The sequence below is a fragment of the Entelurus aequoreus genome, linkage group LG01 (genome assembly GCF_033978785.1).
Source record: "Entelurus aequoreus isolate RoL-2023_Sb linkage group LG01, RoL_Eaeq_v1.1, whole genome shotgun sequence".
Classification (NCBI taxonomy): Eukaryota; Metazoa; Chordata; class Actinopteri; order Syngnathiformes; family Syngnathidae; genus Entelurus; species Entelurus aequoreus.
In genome coordinates, this window is record NC_084731.1 from 63,296,161 (window position 1) to 63,310,340 (window position 14,180).

The 14,180-nt window shown below is 40.8% G+C and overlaps 1 protein-coding gene across 5 annotated transcripts in view; it reads right to left on the minus strand.

Annotated features, from left to right (window-relative positions):
- The window catches only part of LOC133655653 (plasma membrane calcium-transporting ATPase 1-like), a 232,155-nt gene that overhangs the window by 6,086 nt on the left and 211,889 nt on the right, over nt 1–14,180 (minus strand). For 2 of the 5 annotated variants that reach the window (XM_062056024.1, XM_062056009.1), the window contains one exon: nt 2,223–2,433. The exons of 2 other annotated variants lie outside the window; for them this stretch is intronic. In XM_062056024.1, the coding sequence (XP_061912008.1) occupies nt 2,223–2,433 (211 nt within the window). The remainder of the gene's footprint in view (nt 1–2,222; nt 2,434–14,180) is intronic. One more of the 5 variants, XM_062056042.1, reaches the window with a different exon arrangement.

The following is a 14,180-nucleotide window of genomic DNA, read 5'->3' on the forward strand; positions in this document are numbered from 1 at the left end:
TAAACCAGGCGACAAGCAAACACAGTATTTTATTTTGAAATTATTTTGTAGAATACTGTAGATGTGTTAATGTTATGTTCGTTGCATGATCAGGTCATATTTAAGTCAAAATGAAAATATATGAATAAGAAGAATGATATAAAAGCATGAGACGGGCCAGATCTAGCACTCACACCTTGAATTTGACACCTGCTGGCTAAGCTAAGCTAATTAGGCCACTTGACTTATTTCATTTACTGAATTGTTGGTGCATGCATGTTGGCAGCAAAGACAATAATAATGTAATAATAATGATATGATAATAATAATATAAATAATATTAAAAATTATATAATAATAATAATAATAGTGTCTGTGTTGTAAATGTGCATGCATGTTAGTAGCAAAGACAAGCATGACTGAGTGCAGCCTATTTGTAATAATAATAATAATTATATGATGATAATAATAATAATTTTATAATAATATAAATTATATTAAAAATGATATAATAATAATAATAATAGTGTCTGTGTTGTAAATATGCATGCATGTTGGTAGCAAAGACAAGCATGACTGAGTGCAGCCTATTTGTAATAATAATAATAATTATTATATGATGATAATAATAATAATTTTATAATAATATAAATTATATTAAAAATTATATAATAATAATAATAGTGTCTGTGTTGTAAATGTGCATGCATGTTGGTAGCAAATACAAGCATGACTGACTGCAACCTATTTGTAATAATAATAATAATAATAATGATATGATAATAATAATAATATGTTAATAATAATAATGATAATAATAATAATGATACTAATAATTATAATGATAATAATAATTATGATATGACGATAATAATAATGGTAATAATAATAATAATGATGATAATGATGATAATAATCATATGATAATAATAATAATAATGATGATAATAATAATAATACTAATAATGATATGATAATGATAATAATAATGATGATAATAACTATACGATATTAACAATAATGATAATAGTCATAATGATATGATGATAGTAATAATAATGGTAATAATAATAATATGATAATGATAATAATAATGATGATAATAATGATAAGATATTAACAATAATGATAATAGTCATAATGATATGATGATAGTAATAATAATGGTAATAATAATAATAATAATATTACAATAATAATGATAATAATAATGATATGATGATAATAACGGTAATAATAATGATAATAATGATTATAATAATAATGATGACATAATGATAATATTGATAATAATAATAATGATAATAATAATAATAATGATGATAATAATATTATACTACTACTAATAATAATGATAATAATGATGATAATAATAATAATGGTAATATTAATGATTTGATAATGATAATAATACTACTACTAATAATAATGATATGATAATATTAATAATAATGACAATAATAATATAATGGTAATAATAATAATGATACAAAAACAAGCATGATTGAGTGCAGCATTTGTAATAATAATAATACTAATAATGATAATAAAAATACTGATGATACAAAATAAGCATGATTTAGTGCAGCCTATTTGTAATAATAGTAATAATAATAATTAATATTATAAAAATAATGATAATAATAATGATAATAATAATAATATTGATAATAATAATAATAATATTATGATGATAATAATAAATATATGATGATAATAATAATAATAATATGATGATGATAATAATAAAGATATGATGATAATAATAATAATAATAATAAATACTAACAATGATAATAATAATAATATGATAATAATAAAGATATGATGATAATAATAATAACAATAATAATAATTATAATAATAATAATAATATGATAATAATAATGATAATAATAACAACATCATGATAATAATAAAAAATAATAGTAATAATAATAATATGATGATAATAATTATAATAACAATAATGATAATAATAATAATAATGATATGATGATAATAATAATAATAATGATAATAATAATAGTAATGATAATAATAATGATGTGTTGATAATAATAATAATAATAATGATAATAATAATGATATGATGATAATAATAATGATAATGATAATAATAGTGATATGATGATAATAATAATTATAATAAGGATATGATAACAAGCGTGATTGAGTGCAGCCTTCATGCGTTGAGAAAGAGAAGAAAAAAGAGGTTAGCTGGCCACCAGATGCCCACTCACTGCCTGCAGCCGAGGAGGAAGCGGCGGCGGCGGCAGGGGCGGCGGCCCCGGCCGAGTTGGTGAGAGAGGAGGAGGAGCTAAGGCCCAGGTGGGTGGGGCTAGAGAGAGTTTTGGCGGTAGCGTCATTGTGCTGGCTGACCACAGAGGGCTGGCGGCGCAGGGCACCAGGCACCGCCGCCTGGCCCGTCTGGAAGGTATAGACCACATCCATCTGGAGGAAGAACACAGGGCAGGAAGGAAGCAAGGAAGCAAGGAAGGAAGCAAGGGTTAGTTGGAGAGAGCTTAGAGAAGCTTGCAAGAAAAGAAACATCATCCTGCAGCTTGGATGTTGATTAGCTTAGAATCACAGCAACCAATGTCTACACCTTTATAAACCTGTTTACATCTGTTTACTCCTGTATACACCTGTTTACATCTGTATACATCTGTTTACTCCTGTATAAACCTGTTTACATCTGTTGACACCTGTTTACTCCTGTATACATCTGTTTACACTTGTATACACCTGTTTACATCTGTATACATCTGTTTACACCGGTTTACTTCTGTATACATCTGTTTACAATTGTATACACCTGTTTACTCCTGTATACACCTGTTTACATCTGTATACATCTGTTTACATTTGTATACACCGGTTTACATCTGTTTACTCCTGTTTACACCTTTTTACATTTGTTTACTCCTGTTTACACCTTTTTACATTTGTTTACACCTTTGACATCTGTTTACTCCTGTTTACACCTTTATACATAGTTTTAATCCTGTTTACACCTTTTTACATCTGTTTACTCCTGTTTACACCTTTTTACATCTGTTTACACCTGCATATACATGTTTACACCTTTTTACATCTGTTTACACCTTTTTACATTTGTTTACACCTTTGACACCTGTTTACATCTGTTTACACCTTTATACATAGTTTTACTCCTGTTTACACCTTTTTACATAGGTTTACTCCTGTTTACACCTTTTTACATAGGTTTACTCCTGTTTACACCTTTTTACTTTTTACATCTGTTTACACCTTTTTACATCTGTTTACATATTTTTACATCTGTTTACACCTGTTAACATCTGTTTACACCTTTTTACAACTGTTTGCATCAGTTTACACCTGTATACATCTGTTTACAATTGTACACACCTGTTTACTCCTGTTTACATCTATTTACACCGGTTTACTCCTGTATACATCTGTTTACAATTGTATACAAAGTTTTACTCCTGTTTACACCTTTTTACATCTGTTTACACCTGTATATACATGTTTACCCCTTTTTAAATCTGTTTACACCTTTTTACATTTGTTTACACCTTTGACACCTGTTTACTCCTTTATACATAATTTTACTCCTGTTTAAACCTTTTTACATAGGTTTACTCCTGTTTACACCTTTATACACATGTTTACACCTTTTTACATCTGTTTACACCTTTTTACCTCTGTTAACACCTTTTTACATATGTTTACAACTTTTTACATGTGTTTACATCAGTTTACACCTTTTTACACCTGTTTGCATCAGTTTACACCTTTTTACATCTGTTTACACCTTTTTACATCTGTTTAGACCTGTTTACATCTGTTTACAACGGTTTACATCTGTTTACTCCTGTATACACCTGTTTACATTTGTTTACATCTGTTTACACCTGATTACATCTGTATAGACCTGTTTACACCAGTATAAACCGGTTTATATCTGTTTAGACATGTTTACATCTGTTTACTCCTGTTTACAACATCTGTTTGGACATGTTTACATCTGTTTACTCCTGTTTACATCTGTTTACACCTGTATACATCTGTTTAAACCTGTTTACATCTGTTTAAACCTGTTTATACCTGTGTGTGTAAAGCTGACAGTCTCAGTTTCTGCCCTCTGAGACAAAGATTGTGAATGAGTGAAAAGAGGGTTCACTGCGTTCAGTTAATTCTACTGTTAAATAAAGGTGTTCAGAGCGATGCACAGAGTGAGACCTCTCTCTCTTCATGGTTGAAGCGAGAGACAACATGTCTGTCACTTAAATGGCGGTGATCAATCCAGCCATTTGCTACCGCTTGTCCCTCTCGGGATCGCGGTGACGATGGAGACAAATAAACAAACCAAAAGTCTTTTGGGGTTATTTATCACAATGACTAAAACTTTGATGTTGATGCAGCCCTAGTAGGAATGAAAATAACTAACATTACGACTTATGCTGTCTTTAAATCTGAAGTGGAGTGATAAAGTTATTCAGCAGTACCTAGAGGTCAGAATCATTCAGGAAGTTAGACTCATGAGTGGTGACGCAGTAGGTTGAATGATCCAGGCACGGATACTTTCCACTACGTTTCTACCTCAGAGATATGATATGTGAGTAACACAAACTAGTTTAGACTTGTTATTGTGCTGGTTCAGACTGAAATAATCATCAGACACGTATTACCTATGTCTAGCGTGTGTGCTATTGTGTGCTTAGCTGTTGCGTAGCTGCTAGTCTCCCATAGCCTATAGCCTAGCATCTTTACCTTTTGTAAATGACTTTAGTAAAGTTGAATAAATTGTGTACTTCTTGAAAGACATTTAGATGTTAACCGTCTGTCAGCTTTGTACACACTCTGTTTGTATCGCACATGATATCACACACAAGAAAACACTCTGCTTGTATCACAAATGATATCACACAAGTAAACACTTTGCTTGTATCGCACATGAATTAAAACACACAAGTACACACTCTGCTTGTATCGCACATGATATCCCACACAAGTAAACACCCTGCTTGTATTGCACATGATATCACACAAGTAAACACCCTGCTTGTATCGCACATGATATCACATACACAAGTAAACAAGCTGCAGGACTACTTGTATCGCACATGATATCACACACACAGAAGTAAACTAGCTGCAGGACTGCTTGTATCGCACATGATATCACACAGGTAAACCCGCTGCAGGCCTGCTTGTATCGCACATAATATCAAACACAAGTAAACACTTTGCTTGTATCGCACATGATATCACACACAAGTAAACATGCTGCAGGACTGCTTGTATCGCACATGATATCACACACACACACAAGTAAACAAGCTGCATGACTACTTGTATCGCACATAGTATCACACAAGTAAACACGCTGTATGACTGTTTGTATCGCACATGATATCACACACAAGTAAACACTTTGCTTGTATTGCACATGATATCACTCACACACAAGTAAATACGCTGTAGGAAGGTTTGTATTGCACATAATATCACACAAGTAAACACGCTGCATGACTGTTTGTATCGCACATGATATCACAAACAAGTACACACTTTGCTTGTATAGCACATGATATCACACACAAGTAAACATGCTGCAGGACTGCTTGTATTGTACATGATATTACACACACAAGTGAACAAGCTGCAGGACTACTTGTATCGCACACAAGTAAACACGCTGCATGACTACTTGTATCGCATATGTTAGAAGGGAGGAGATAAGGTGATTAGGAGGGAGGAGATACGGTGGTTAGGATGGAGGAGACAAGGCGGTTAGGAGGGAGGAGATAAGGTGGTTAGGAGGGAGGAGACAAGGTGGTTAGGAGTGAGGCGATAAGGTAGTTAGGAGGGAGGAGATAAGGTTATCTAAGGGGGAAGGTTATCTCCTCCTTCCTAACCACCTTATCTCCTCCCTCCTAACAGTCTCCTCCCTCCTAACCACCTTGTCTCCTCACTCTTAACCACATCATCTCCTCCCTCCTAAACAGCATATCCCCTCACTCATAACCAACTCATTTCCTCCCTCCTAACCACCTTATCTCCTCACTCCTAACCATTTCATCTCCTCTCTCCTAACCACCATATCTACTCCCTCCTAACCACCTCATCTCCTCAGTCCTAACCCCCTTATCTCCTCCCTCCTGACCACCTTATCACCTCCCTCCTAACAACCTCCTTCCTCCTAACCACCTTATCTCTTCACTCCAAACCACCTCATCTCCTCCCTAAAAACCACCTTATCTCCTCCCTCCTAACCACCTCATCCCCTCCCTCCTAGCCACCTTATCCTAACCACCTTAACTCCTCATTCCTAACCACCTCATCTCCTCCCTCCTAACCATCTTATCTCCTCCCTCCTAACCACCTTATCTCCTCACTCCTAACCACATCATCTCCTCCCTCCTAACCACCTTGTCTCCTCCCTCCTAACCATCGTATCCCCTCACTCCAAACCACCTTATCCCCTCACTCCTAACCACCTCATCTCCTCCCGCCTAACCACCTTATCTCCTCGCTCCTAACCACCTTATCTCCTCACTCCTAACCACATCATCTCCTCTCTCCTAACCACCATATCTTCTCCCTCCTAACCACCTTATGTCCTCCCTCCTAACCCCCTTATCTCCTCCCTCCTAACCACCGTATCTCCTCCCTCCTAACCCCCTTATCTCCTCCCTCCTAACCACTTTATCTCCTCCCTCCTAACCACATCATCTCCTCCCTCCTAACCACACTATCTCCTCCCTCCTAACCACCTTATCTCCTCCCTTCTAACCACCTTATCTCCTCCCTCCTAACCACCTTATCTCCTCCCTTCTAACCACCTTATCTCCTCACTCCTAACCACATCATCTCCTCTCTCCTAACCACCATATCTTCTCCCTCCTAACCACCTTATGTCCTCCCTCCTAACCCCCTTATCTCCTCCCTCCTAACCACCGTATCTCCTCCCTCCTAACCCCCTTATCTCCTCCCTCCTAACCACTTTATCTCCTCCCTCCTAACCACATCATCTCCTCCCTCCTAACCACACTATCTCCTCCCTCCTAACCACCTTATCTCCTCCCTTCTAACCACCTTATCTCCTCCCCCCTAACCACCTTATTGCCTCCCTCCTAACAATCTCTTCCCTCCTACCCACCATATCTCCTCACTCATAACCACATCATCTCCTCCCTCCTAACCACCTTATCTCCTCCCTCCTAACCACCTTATCTCCTCACTCCTAACCACAACATCTCCTCCCTCCTAACCAACTCAACTCCTCCCTCATTACCCCCTTACCTGCTCCCTCCTAACCACCTTATCACCTCCCTCCTAACAACCTCCTCCCTCTTAACGACCTTATCTCTTCACTCCTAACCACCTCATCTCCTCCCTCTTAACCACCTTATCTCCTCCCTCCTAACCACCTTATCTCCTCCCTCCTAACCACCTCATCTCCCCCTTTCTAACCACCTTATATCCTCCCTCCTAACCACCGTATCTCCTCCCTCCTAACTACCTTATCTCCTCACTCTTAACCACCTCATCTCCCCCTTTCTAACCACCTTATATCCTCCCTCCTAACCGCCTTATCTCCTCCCTCCTAACCACCTCATCTCCCCCTTTCTAACCACCTTATATCCTCCCTCCTAACCACCGTATCTCCTCCCTCCTAACCACCTTATCTCCTCCCTCCTAACCACCTCATCTCCCCCTTTCTAACCACCTTATATCCTCCCTCCTAACCACCGTATCTCCTCCCTCCTAACTACCTTATCTCCTCACTCTTAACCACATCATCTCCTCCCTCCTAACCACACTATCTCCTCCCTTCTAACCACCTTATCTCCTCCCTCCTAACCACCTTATCTCCTCACTCTGAACCACATCATCTCCTCACTCCTAACCACATCATCTCCTCCCTCCTAACCACACTATCTCCTCCCTTCTAACCGCCTTATCTCCTCCCTCCTAACCACCTCATCTCCCCCTTTCTAACCACCTTATATCCTCCCTCCTAACCGCCTTATCTCCTCCCTCCTAACCACCTCATCTCCCCCTTTCTAACCACCTTATATCCTCCCTCCTAACCACCGTATCTCCTCCCTCCTAACCACCTTATCTCCTCCCTCCTAACCACCTCATCTCCCCCTTTCTAACCACCTTATATCCTCCCTCCTAACCACCGTATCTCCTCCCTCCTAACTACCTTATCTCCTCACTCTTAACCACATCATCTCCTCCCTCCTAACCACACTATCTCCTCCCTTCTAACCACCTTATCTCCTCCCTCCTAACCACCTTATCTCCTCACTCTGAACCACATCATCTCCTCACTCCTAACCACATCATCTCCTCACTCCTAACCACACTATCTCCTCCCTTCTAACCACCTTATCTCCTCCCTCCTAACTACCTTATCTCCTCACTCTTAACCACATCATCTCCTCCCTCCTAACCACACTATCTCCTCCCTTCTAACCACCTTATCTCCTCCCTCCTAACCACCTTATCTCCTCACTCTGAACCACATCATCTCCTCACTCCTAACCACATCATCTCCTCACTCCTAACCACACTATCTCCTCCCTCCTAACCACCTTATCTCGTCACTCCTAACCACCTTATCTCCTCCCTCCTAACCACCTTATTGCCTCCCTCCTAGCCACCTTATCTCCTCACTCCTAAACACCTTATCTCCTCCCTCCTAAACACCTTATCGCCTCCCTCCTAGCCACCTCATCTCCTCACTCCTAAACACCTTATCTCCTCCCTCCTATCCACCTTATCTCCTCCCTCCTAACCACCTTATTGCCTCCCTCCTAACAATCTCTTCCCTCCTAACCACCTTGTCTCCTCACTCCTAACCACATCATCTCCTCCCTCCTAACCACCTTATCTCCTCCCTCCTAACCACCTTATCTCTTCACTCTTAACCACCTCATCTCCTCCCTCCTAACCACCGTATCTCTTCACTCTTAAAGGGAAACTTCGGTTTTTTTCAACCTGGGCCCTGTTTTCATAATTTTTTCTGTATATGTGAGTGCTGGATAAAACATTTTTTGAGGTCGCGCCAGTATTGAGCAGGGCAGGCAGCCTCCAGCCCAGCTAACGCTCGTACACAGGGCAACTGGCTCTCGTCAAAATTCGGCCTATAAACATGCATTTTTTTCACACTGACAGGCTCAGATAGTTACAATGAGTGTCCGACAACATACTAGAAAGGAGAAATTAACGTATGTCTCTACCTTTAGCTGGAGATCGCTGTTTGTTGTGAGCTGTGTCCAAATCTCACCACGCTACAAATCTCGTTCCGAAATCTCGCGATAACTCGCGACAAAACACCGGTGGAAAAACAGTTACCTGACTGAGGTGAAGAGAGATGATTTTCTGTTGGATTACCGAAGACTGTTATTTTAGTTTTATAGAAAAGTTTGTTTGTTTGTCTGTCATGGCTGAATTTTTGCCTGATATGGACGACGTGGATGAAATTGCATTTGATTTTGATGTCGCGAGTTATCGCGAGATTTCGGAACGAGATTTGTAGCGTGGTGAGATTTGGACACAGCTCACAACAAACAGCGATCTCCAGCTAAAGGTAGAGACATACGTTAATTTCTCCTTTCTAGTATGTTGTCGGACACTCATTGTAACTATCTGAGCCTGTCAGTGTGAAAAAAATGCATGTTTATAGGCCGAATTTTGACGAGAGCCAGTTGCCCTGTGTACGAGCGTTAGCTGGGCTGGAGGCTGCCTGCCCTGCTCAATACTGGCGCGACCTCAAAAAATGTTTTATCCAGCACTCACATATACAGAAAAAATTATGAAAACAGGGCCCAGGTTGAAAAAAACCGAAGTTTCCCTTTAACAACCTCATCTCCTCCCTCCTAACCACCTTATCTCCTCCCTCCTAACCCCCTTATTGCCTCCCTCCTAACAATCTCCTCCCTCCTAACCACCTTGTCTCCTCCCTCCTAACCACATCATCTCCTCCCTCCTAACCCCCTTACCACCTTATTGCCTCCCTCCTAACTATCTCCTCCCTCCTAACCACCTTGTCTCCTCCCTCCTAACCACCTTGTCTCCTCACTCCTAACCACCTCATCGCCTCCCTCCTAACCTTATCTCCTCACTCCTAACCACCTCATCTCCTCCCTCCTAACCACCTTATCTCCTCCCTTCTAACCACCTCATCCCCTCCCTCCTAACCCCCTTATCTCCTCCCTCCTAACTGCCTTATTGCCTCCCTCCTAACAATCTCCTCCCTCCTAACCACCTTATCTCCTTCCTCTTAACCACCTTATTTCCTCACTCCTAAACACACTTTGCTTGTATCGCACATGATATCACACACAAGTAAACATGCTGCAGGACTGCTTGTATAGCACATAATATCACTCAAGTAAACACTCTGTATGACTGTTTGTATTGCACATGATATCACACACACACACAAGTAAACAAGCTGCATGACTACTTGTATCGCACATAATATCACTCAAGTAAACACGCTGTATGACTGTTTGTATTGCACATGATATCACACACAAAAACAAGTAAATACGCTGCAGGACTGTTTGTATCGCACATAATATCACACAAGTAAACACGCTGCATGACTGTTTGTATCGCACATGATATCACAAACAAGTAAACACTTTGCTTGTATCGCACATGATATCACACAAGTAAACATGCTGCAGGAGTGCTTGTATCGCACATGATAATACACACACACACGTAAACAAGCTGCGGGACTACTTGTATCGCACACAAGTAAACATGCTGCAGGACTGCTTGTATCGCACATGTTAGGAGGGAGGAGATAAGGTGGTTAGGAGGGAGGAGACAAGGTGGTTAGAAGCGAGGAGATAAGGTGGTTAGGAGGGAGGATATAAGGTGGTTAGGAGTGAGGAGATAAGGTGGTTAAGAGGGAGGAGATACGGTGGTTAGGCGGGAGGAGACAAGGCAGTTAGGATGGAGGAGATAAGGTGGTTAGGAGGGAGGAGACAAGATGGTTAGGAGTGAGGAGATGATGTGGTTAGGAGGGAGGAGATACGGTGGTTAGGATGGAGGAGACAAGGCGGTTAGGAGGGAGGAGATAAGGTGGTTAGGAGTGAGGAGATAAGGTGGTTAGGAGGGAGGAGATAAGGTGGTTAGGAGGGAGGAGACAAGGTGGTTAGGAGGGAGGAGACAAGGTGGTTAGGAGTGAGGAGATAAGGTGGTTAGGAGGGAGGAGATAAGGTGGTTAGGAGGGAGGAGACAATGTGGTTAGGAGGGAGGAGATGATGTGGTTAGGAGGAAGGAGACAAGGTGGTTAGGAGGGAGGAGATGATGTGGTTAGGAGTGAGGAGATAAGGTGGTTAGGATGGAGGAGGTAAAGGTGGTTAGGAGGGAGGAGACAAGGTGGTTAGGAGGGAAGCGATAAGGTGGTTAGGAGGGAAGCGATAAGGTGGTTAGGAGGGAGGAGATAAGGTGGTTAGGAGCGAGGAGATAAGGTGGTTAGGAGGGAGGAGATAAGGTGGTTAGGAGTGAGGAGATAAGGTGGTTAGGAGTGAGGAGATAAGGTGGTTAGGAGTGAGGAGATAAGGTGGTTAGGACGGAGGAGATAAGGTGGTTAGGAGGGAGGAGATAAGGTGGTTAGGAGGGAGGAGATAAGGTGGTTAGGAGGGAGAAGACAAGGTGGTTAGGAGGGAGGAGATGAGGTGGTTAGGAGGGAGGAGATGATGTGGTTAGGAGGGAGGAGACAAGGTGGTAAGGAGGGAGAAGATACGGTATTTAGGATGGAGGAGGTAAAGGTGGTTAGGAGTGAGGAGATAAGGTGGTTAGGAGGGAGGATACAAGGTGGTTAGGAGGGAGGTGATAAGGTGGTTAGGAGGGAGGAGATAAGGTGGTTAGGAGCGAGGAGATAAGGTGGTTAGGAGGGAGGAGATAAGGTGGTTAGGAGTGAGGAGAAAAGGTGGTTAGGAGGGAAGAGACAAGGTGGTTAGGAGGGAGGAGATGATGTGGTTAGGAGTGAGGAGTTAAGGTGGTTAGGACGGAGGAGTTAAGGTGGTTAGGACGGAGGAGATGAGGTGGTTAGGAGGGAGGAGATGAGGTGGTTAGTAGGGAGGAGATGAGGTGGTTAGTAGGGAGGAGATAAGGTGGTTAGGAGGGAGGAGATAAGGTGGTTAGGAGGGAGGAGATGAGGTGGTTAGGAGGGAGGAGATGAGGTGGTTAGGAGGGAGGAGATGAGGTGGTCAGGAGGGAGGAGATGAGGTGGTTAGGAGGGAGGAGATGAGGTGGTTAGGAGGGAGGAGATGAGGTGGTTAGGAGGGAGGAGATGAGGTGGTTAGGAGGGAGGAGATGAGGTGGTTAGGAGGGAGGAGATGAGGTGGTTAGGAGGGAGGAGATGAGGTGGTTAGGAGGGAGGAGATGAGGTTGTTAGGAGGGAGGAGATAAGGTGGTTTGGAGGGAGGAGATAAGGTGGTTAGGAGTGAGGAGATAATGTGGTTAGGAGGGAGGAGATGAGGTGGTTAGGAGGGAGGACATGAGGTGGTTAGGAGGGAGGAGAAAAGGACAAAGAAGGAAAGTGATTGAGTGAGTAAGACAAAGAGTAGAAGAGATGAGTGTGAGGCTGGGACACGGAGGAGTGCACAAGCAGCACTTGGAGAAAAGGTGTCGGGGGACTGAGGGATAACAGTGTAGCAATTATAGCTCACAGTGTAGCACGCTAGCCACCAGGATTAAGAGGACAGGAAGAGGAGCGTGACGAGATAAGAAGCTAATTAGCTCGCAGAATTTTTGTCGCCTTGTCCCCGCCCCGCTCCCCCACACCCCCAACCCCGGGGGGACCATATTCCAGACCCAAGCCGATGAAGAGAAAACAGTGACTGGAGCAGACTGACCACACCCTCCATCACTTCCTGCTGCATCACTTCCTGCTTCCTGTCATCTTCTGCTGTGTGCAACACTGACAAGAAGCCCCCAGCAACAACAACAATAACTCTGCTACAAGTATTCACTTCACTTTTTATACACTTTGCAAAGTCACAGCTCTGTTCCACAACGGAATCAATTAATCTTTGTCCTCAAAATTCTACAAACAAAGCCCATAACGGCAATGTGAGGTTTTTTTCTTTAATTTTGCAAATGTATTAAAATAAAAAACAAACAAACAAACAAAAAAAACACCCATGTACATAAGTATTCAAAACCTTTGCTTGTAACACATCCTATTTAAAAAGACGTGAGGCTGTAACTGCTTTTTTATTTTTAATATTGCTAAATTTTATCTAAAAAACTTTAGCATTTTCATTGTGGGGTATTGTGTGTAGAATTCATAATATGTAGTATTAACATATTTTCATCATACTGTAAGTATATATGTAATGTAGTAACATTCATAATAACATGTATTTACATATTTTCATAATACTGTAAGTACCGTATTTTCCGCACTATAGGCGCACCTAAAAACCTCAATTTTCTCAAAAGCTGACAGTGCGCCTTATAATCCGGTGAGCCTTATATATGGACCAATATTGTGCCACAACAAACCTAAACTTAATTTTCATAAAGTTTAGGTCTCGCAACTACGGTAAACAGCCGCCAACTTTTTTTCCCCCCGTAGAAGAAGAAGCGCTTCTTCTTCTACGGTAAGCAGCCGCCAACTTCATTTTCCCCCGTAGAAGAAGAAGCGCTTCTAACCCAAAAATGGCTCCTATTTAGAGACACGCTTACAACGCAGAGTTTAAACTTAAGACGATCAGTCACGCAGTAGAACACGGGAATAGAGCAGCAGCAACACTGACTCGATTAATGACGACTTCGACGAGACGGAGCCGGGCATGTTGGATGCCGTATCCGCCCAACTGTTTAATTCGGACACTGAAGAAGAAGAATTTGAGGGATTCGTGGATGAGGAATAACTAATGAGCTTTACATGTTTATTTTGTGTGTTGGTTATTAGTTTGTAAACCTCTAATAAGAAATTCTAGTTGGCAAAAAGGAACTAAAATAAATAGAAAAATATATAATTTTTATTTAATAAAGAAATCTTTGAAGGCTGCCTCATACAACACAAATGGAAAATGGGAGGACTTTTTTGACTGCCCGTTGCCATGGGATGCCATATTCAAACTAATCTATAAAACCACTATCGATGTGCAAAATCGTTATTTTCAAATTAAAATTATTTATAACTTCTTACCCACAGGGAAAAT